Raw genomic sequence first — 8,343 nt, forward strand, 5'->3', positions numbered from 1 at the left:
ATACACCACGATCAAGAATTTTTTTCTAAAAGCGCTAAGTAACTGGAGTTTTGAAAGTTCATTGAGAAACAAATTATGGTAATGAGGTATCCAAAAAAGTGAAAGCTGCTTACAACTCCCTGTAACGCCGAATTAGAGCGCAGCTCTTGAGGAGGAGGAGGGAAGGGCACGGGGGGGGGTTAAACTAACCAGGGGGGGTCACGTGACCCCCAATGCCGATGATGTCATCACTGACGTCACTGATGACGTCATCAGTGACGATGACGATGCGGGTACCGACGACGTCATTAGTGACGTCACTGATGACTTCACCAGTGATGATGACGATGACGATGCGAATGTCGGTGGCGTCATCAGTGACGTCGCTGATGACGTCATCAGTGATGATTACGATGACGATGCGGATGTCGGTAACGTCATCAGTGATGATGACGATGACGATGCGGATGCCGGTGACGTCATCAGTGATGATGACGATGACGATGCGGATGCCGGTGACGTCATCAGTGACGATGACGATGTGGATGCCGGTGACGACATCAGTGACGTCACTGATGACGTCATCAGTGATGATGACGATGACGACGCGGATGTCGGTAACGTCATCAGTGATGATGACGATGACGATGCGGATGCCGGTGACGTCATCAGTGATGATGACGATGACGATGTGGATGCCGGTGACGTCATCAGTGATGATGACGATGACGATGTGGATGCCGGTGACGTCATCAGTGATGATGACGATGACGATGTGGATGCCGGTGACGTCATCAGTGACGATGACGTCATTGGGGGTCGCGCGACATCGGCGGGGGTCACGTGACCTCAGGGGAGTCACGTGACTTCGAGGGTCACGTGACCTCGAGGGGGGTCACGTGCCCCCCACGAGGTCACGTGACCCCAGTGGGGGGCTCGCGCAGTGCATTATGGGTCATTTCCCATGATGCACCGGGGTCACGTGACCTCGGGGGTCACGTGCCCCCCACGAGGTCACGTGACCCCGGTGGGGGGCTCGCGCGGTGCATTATGGGACATTTCTCATGATGCACCGCGCGGTTACGCCGACGCCGACGGCGACGCCGACGCTGCTCAAGCCGGAAACGGGCCCCTAAGAGCTGCGCTCTAAAAGATCGTACTATTTTTAGAGCGCAGCTCTTAGGGGCCCGTTCCCGGCTTGAGCGGCGTCGCCGTCGCTGTCGGCGTAACCAAGGTCATCCCAAGGTCCCTTGACCCCCAAGGTCATCCCAAGGTCACGTGAGCCCAAGGTCACCCCAAGGTCACGTGACCCCTCCCCAAGGGTCACGTGACCCCCAAGGTCCCCCAAGGTCACGTGACACCCAAAGTCACGTGGCTCCCCAAGTCACGTGACCCCCGCGGTCACGTGACCCCCGATGACGTCATCAGTGACGTCACTGATGACGTCACCGGCATCCGCATCGTCAGCGTCATCATCACTGATGACGTCATCAGTGACGTCACTGATGGCGTCACCGGCATCCGCATCGTAGTCGTCATCATCACTGATGACGTCACCGGCATCCGCATCGTCATTGTCATCATCATTGATGACGTCATCAGTGACGTCACTGATGACGTCACCGGCATCCGCATCGTCATCGTCATCGTCACTGATGATGTCACAGGCATCCGCATCGTCATCGTCATCATCGCTGATGACGTCATCAGTGACGTCACTGATGACGTCACCGGCATCCGCATCGTCATCGTCATCATCATTGATGACGTCACCGGCACCGCATCATCATTGTCATCATCACTGATGACGTCATCAGTGACGTCACTGATGACGTCATCGGTAACCGCATCGTCATCGTTACTGATGACGTCATCGGCATCGGCATCGTCACGTGACCCCCCTAGGTCACGTGACGATGTGGATGCCGGTGACGTCATCAGTGATGATGACGATGACGATGTGGATGCCGGTGACGTCATCAGTGACGATGACGTCATTGGGGGGTCGCGCGACATCGGCGGGGGTCACGTGACCTCAGGGGAGTCACGTGACTTCGAGGGTCACGTGACCTCGAGGGGGGTCACGTGCCCCCCACGAGGTCACGTGACCCCAGTGGGGGGCTCGCGCAGTGCATTATGGGACATTTCCCATGATGCACCGGGGTCACGTGACCTCGGGGGTCACGTGCCCCCCACGAGGTCACGTGACCGCGGTGGGGGGCTCGCGCGGTGCATTATGGGACATTTCTCATGATGCACCGCGCGGTTACGCCGACGCCCACGGCGACGCCGACGCTGCTCAAGCCGGAAACGGGCCCCTAAGAGCTGCGCTCTAAAAGATCGTACTATTTTTAGAGCGCCCCTAGACATGGGTGGGGGTCACGTGACCCCCCTAGGTCACGTGACCCCCACCCAAGGTCACTTGACCCCCCCAGTACCCTTCCCTCCTCCTCCTCCTCCTCAAGAGCTGCGCTCTAATTCGGCGTTGCAGGGAGTTGTAAACGGCTTTCACTTTTTTCTTTCACTTGTATACCTACGACAACCAAAGCGTGATGCCCTGCGCGCCCGTCTGTCACGGCTCAGCTTCTAAATTTGACGAAAGCGTTTCACGCCTGCTAAATATAACGGGAACCTTTCATTTCTGTTGGGTCATGCTCCAATTTAATTTCCCCGCTAAATTCAGGAAGTAAACCTGAACTGTTGTATATAGCTGTACACTAACTCACTGCCCTGCTGAAATTAGTAGGGGCAGTTTTTGTCTAAATTTAGTGCAAAAACCGCTAAATTTAGGGAAGAACTGCTGCATGATACACCAATTCAATTTAGGAAGAATTGGCAAGGACTTGGCGCGAAAATGACGCCGCTTTGAGGCACGCCGAAAGCAGTGAGCTAGATCGACGTCTGAAGAAAATAAACGGATCCAGAGAGGGGGGTAATGGCCTTACTGTAAATGAAATTACTTGAATCGAAAGTGCTTTTTTGTGTAATTAGTAATATAATTAATTACTTTTATTGACTGGCAATTTAGAAATGTAATGAATTCTTTCAAGGCAATCATCTTAACAGCATTACTCATTGCTTTCGAAATTACATTTCCGAGGCCCATCTAAGTGCAAAATGTTTGACGGGATACTCAGGTGCGAGACAAAGACATGAGTGCATGCTATTGGGTTGTGGTCCTACTCAGGATCCTCACTGACAGTGAATAAAAGACAAAGCTATTGATTAGTGTTTTACATGCATCGCAGTTTAGTATGCGTGTAGGAACTTCTGAGAGTGTAGTTCAACTTCTTAACATATTGCAGCTTGGCGTTTATTATCGAATGCTCTCAGCCTGGTTCACCTCTCAAACAGGTAAACAGATTCCACCCTGATTTCGAACTGCCGCCTTGTATCCTTTCAGGTGGGATCTTTACGAATACAACTTGCTATCCTTTTGCATACACTAATGCAAAGTGTGCCGTTGTGTTGATGAATCATTGGAACCATGGTAAGCACTCGATATCCGAACCGAGCATATATTTCGTAAGAATTAATGATCATTCAATCTAGTCTACTTAATTCATTACATCTTTCTGTTTGTTGTTGTTGTAAAATTAAGAAACACTCCCACATTATAGCAGCTTGTTCGAAAACAGGAGCACAGCTACCTCGCCGTCGTCACCGGTCACACTTTTATATGCCTACCCTTCAGTGAGTCAGTAAATATTTTCTTAGTGGGTAGGTGACGCCATCTCTCGACCAATCTTGGGCTCATCGACCAAGATTGCTCATTGCACGGGCGTGCGGTCGTGCATCACGTCTGTGTGATGCACGTTTAAGACCCCAGGCGTACAGCGCTGGTAAAGTTTATCATCTACAGAACGCTGCCTAAACATCTAACTAATTTTATTTTTGCCTCTAACACTATAAAAAGCGAAAATCTGTCCTCTCAGTTAATTCCGAGTCATTAGAACGAAAAAAAAAGAAAGAGAGCGAGAAAGACAGAGAGAAAATACTTTTATTGTTGAACATACAAAATTTCCGGCGTTGGTTTACTAAGACCGTACAACAGACTGTTTCGTGATATTAACCATCTAAAGAGCGTATTTAAACGTAAATTAAAAAAAAAACAATCTAGGACAAAAAGCAGACACGAAGTAAACGAAAGCTCTGTCCCTCCTTTAAACAAGGGTGTTTCGATTTCCTCTTTGCGTTACATTAAATTTGCTTTGAACCTATTTTCTTAGGAAAAATGTTGATTTTTATTGCTTATCTGAAGGAAACGCGGAGCATTCAAGCTAAAATATTTTATTTTTGTTTTTGAAGCGAGCGATTTTGTAAATTCTAGTATAATGTTTTTTTACTAAATTGCTCTACTTTTTTATTTAAGCTGCCAAAAACCAGTGCAAAGAGGAGACCCCAAATCAGGAGGATGGAACTGAGAAAATAACGGCCACTACTGGTAAAGTGGGGATATCTTATTTATCTATTCATGGAACTTGCCTTCAACGTCACTGTGCAATACAAAAACGCTATGAGAGAACATGTGAATTGAAGGCAGTTTAAGCAAAAAAGTTTTTGTGTTGTGCAGAGGGTATCCGACCCTTGTGAAGCTCCTAAGTATGTGACCTGTGACACTGACCCAAAAACAAAAATCCGCCATCGGTCCTTCGGATGTAAAAAACACTGGAACTCAGAATATAAGACAAAATAGTTTTCAATTTTGTGCTAGTGAAAAATTTGTCCAGTATATATATATATATATATATATATATATATGTATAAAAATTAAAAATGTTTATATATATATCTATATATATAAACATTTTTAATCTTTTTGAAAATGTTTACACATGGGTTCTTTTATTTGCATGATTTGAAATGAAATTTCCTACTGGTTTGTTAAATTTGGCCACCATGGAAGCTTGTCATGAACGAATGAAATGCATGCCCAGTTTTAACACAGTCAATTGACGCAAACATAGATCTATCCGTTGTACTCATGAAACCGATGCCAAGAGAAACACATTTGTTCTTGTAATTCGTCTGCCTTGAATTGTACAACAATTCACAAGGCAATGTATTTTTTTCGTGTGTGTGCTGGTTTACATGCCAATAACAAAGACGGTAACCCACGCACACGTCGCTTTCTTTTAAAGGGTTTGAATTAAAATACATTCGTTTATGCGTTCCTTGAAATATTAATATCATTTGAAAATCACAAACTTATATGAAGCGTCACGAAGCAGTAGATACAGAAAATGACCTACAAACACGTCGTTCAGCAATGGTGACAGATGGGCCAGTTCGTACATGACTTCTTTTGACAAAATGCGCCGCAAGACAGGGACAGTCAAAACGATCCGTTTTTGATTCGTAATTAAGAGGCGGCCATCCAGTGCTTGTCTGCAGATGTTTTCGATTCGGGCGGGTTCTCCATCGCTGCAGAGGACTTGTTCTATTGCATAGGGCACGACGAATTGTTCCCTGTGTTCAAGGCAGTGCATAGAGCGTAACGACGAGATCGCGTTTAGGAACTCCAGCGGGCTTAGTGTGGACTCATTTATAGAACTGCTCACAAGTTACCTGGATTCTACCATTGTGTCTTTTGAAATTGACTTGTATGTTCAAAAGCATCGGATCTGTATTAGGTCACGAGTCGCCCCCGCACTGTGCGACATTTTTTTGGCGCGATTTGGCCAGGAAGTGTTCACCAGTCTAAAAGAAAAGGGGGATGTTAAGATACTAAGATACGTGGATGACTTCCTGGTGCTGGTACCGCAGCCCACTGTGTTGGATGACAACCTCATTTAAAGAGTGCTGGGGAGTTTCAGTTTGAATTCGCGTGGACTAACATTTACTCGTGAAACAATGGCTTCAGGAAAGCTTCAGTTCCTAGATTTAAGTTTAGATTTTCAAGAAGAGCACATGTGCTGGGAGTACAGACAACACTCAAAGAAAACTGTCTTGCCCTTTAATTCAGCAAACTCTAAGCTGGTTATTGACAAGTCGTGCCAGCACGCCATGAAATGTAGTTTTATCAACCAGGTAGAACGCCTAAAGTCGTCGGGTCACCCTGATCGTTTTCTTCAAGAGGTAGCTGAAACACTTGTTTCCAAGATTAAAAAGAAAGAATAGGAAGCACAGGATCCCAGGAGGAGGCTGAGACCTGCTGTTATAGCCTATATCCACAAGGTCTCACACAACCTAAAAAAAGTGGCGGCACACTTTGATTTTCCGGTTGTGTTTTCTTCCCCGAAAAAGCTGTCCAGCCAGTGCCATAAAATTAAACACAAACAAGACGGAGGTTGCGTTTGCAGAAACACTCTAGAAAATTCGTGGAATCCGCATCTTCGGTCGTGTACGAAATTCCAATGACGTGCGGGAAAGGGTTCGTGGGCCAAACGGGCAGATGCGTTAATGGAAGCGGAAGAGAGCACGCACTATCAGCAAGAAATTCCTCCTCGGGCAATTTAACTATTCATTGCGATAGATACCCCTGCGCCCCGGATATGGAAAAAAGAAAATGTTTGGGAAAGCTCAGAAGTGAAATCTCGAGAGAGATGTTCGAGTCATTTAACATTATACTGCAGGGGGATGAGATGCACAGACAAGGAATCTGAATTCTTGCTTCAGAAGTTCGATTGGGTGTATAAATAGTGTGTTGTTTCAACAAACATTCAGTTGAAAGTAGCGCTTCGTGTTGTCTTACTTACTCTGTCCTTGCTTCGCGGCGCATTTTGTCAAAATACGTCGTTCACTTCGAAGAAGGCTCACAGAAACTCAGCTACAAGAAAATACAAATTAACTAGTGTGAAATAACTTGTTTAAAAAAGATACATTTAAAATAAACTATTTGGAATGCTATAAAAATGTACGCACCTTGCAAACATTAAACCACTGGACTTATCAAGAAGGAAGGCGTGAGTGTATACATAACGATAGTAGACAGCGGTTTAGACTCTTGGCATGGTTCCTTGAAAACAGACTGCAGCGGCCGTAGATGTCGCCCATACACAGCCATGCATTGCATGATAGAACTAAGAAAATTGTAGTAAACTTAGAATATGAGAAAATCGAAGTCGTTCCTCGTGCCTCCTTTCAGTTGCAAATGCTTAAAACAAAGCCAATATCCTTGACACTATGTTGCGTACCTCAGGTAATCCCGGCTGTTTTATCGCTCTGTCTACATTTTCTTGTAGTTTCCATCAAAGGATGCCACCATTCTGAGTCTTAAAATGCTAATCAATTTATTTATAATCTAATACAATAGCCTCTTCTCTTTTGTTTGTCTCTCGCTCATTATTGTTAGAAAACACTAAAATTTGATAACAGGGTAATTTAACATAATTTTATTTCGATGGCTTTGAAACAAAATCTGTAATGTGAGTGTGCCATTAGCGAAGAAAGTTAACTGCAAACAATCCTGAACACTTCAAAATTGATTGGTTAGTGTTTTATTTGTATGTGCATTCCACAGGATATAAAATAACCGTCCAGAAATGACGGGAATTCATGCGTGTGTTAGGTCTCATTCATAATAGACATGGGTAAGAAATGATTAGGAAGGTCTCTTATTTTTTTAACCCTTGGCTATATTTTAGTATTTATTACAAATATACTCTTTCTCAATGATTTTTCAGGTAAACAAGGACCCTGCGAAACAGCCTGCGAAATGTGGGTCAGGCATGAAACTCTAAACGAAACTTCTCTAAGCGAGAACTGCACCAAATACTACAAACAGTTTTGCGGTGAAACCAAAATATTTCTCTACGACAAGCCAATTTGTGATCAAGTCGAAAAATTACCCATTAACATAACTAACTCTTATTCAAAAGATGAATAAAAACTGACCTTCAAATGCTGCATTTCATTTTGTTTTGAATCAGTGTTACAAGAAGTGTCCCAAAACACTCTAAAAAATGACTACGCGTCTACTTATCCGCTAAACACTCAATGAGCCAATCTCTGCGATGTACAAAATCAGCTCAGCGAATGATGATGGGGAACATCCGTTTAGATCCAAAAATGAAGTCTGCGTTGTTGCATTACGCAATGCAAAGCGCAATGCAAAAGCGCAGACTTAATTTTGAGGTCCAAACAAATAATCCGCCTCATCATTTGCTGAGCTGACTTCATAGATTAGAAAGATTGGCTCTTCGAGTGTTTTGTAGGAAAGTAGACACATAGTCATTTTTAAGAAAATAGTATCACGAAAACAGCGCTTAACGAAGTGCTAAAGTTAAAGGGGCGGTAGTACATCGGCGATTTATCTCTATGTGGTATGCAAAGAGAAAGGTCGGGTTCCTGAACTAAAAACATGTCTTTCGTGTAAAGCTGGTAGGAGTTTAGGCGCTGGAGAAACTAAGGCCATCTGCGTGA

The 8,343-nt window shown here is 44.9% G+C and overlaps 1 protein-coding gene across 1 annotated transcript in view; it reads left to right on the plus strand.

Moving 5' to 3' along the window:
• LOC120846641 overlaps positions 1–7,807 on the plus strand; it is a 32,342-nt gene extending 24,535 nt beyond the window's left edge. The window contains exons 4-6 of the mRNA XM_040218474.1: positions 3,383–3,469; positions 4,352–4,423; positions 7,605–7,807. Of these exons, the coding sequence (XP_040074408.1) occupies positions 3,383–3,469; positions 4,352–4,423; positions 7,605–7,807 (362 nt within the window). The remainder of the gene's footprint in view (positions 1–3,382; positions 3,470–4,351; positions 4,424–7,604) is intronic.
• The last annotated feature ends 536 nt before the right edge of the window (positions 7,808–8,343 follow it).

Source organism: Ixodes scapularis, unplaced genomic scaffold, assembly GCF_016920785.2.
Source record: "Ixodes scapularis isolate PalLabHiFi unplaced genomic scaffold, ASM1692078v2 ptg001909l_1___fragment_2___debris__unscaffolded, whole genome shotgun sequence".
NCBI classification, from domain to species: Eukaryota; Metazoa; Arthropoda; class Arachnida; order Ixodida; family Ixodidae; genus Ixodes; species Ixodes scapularis.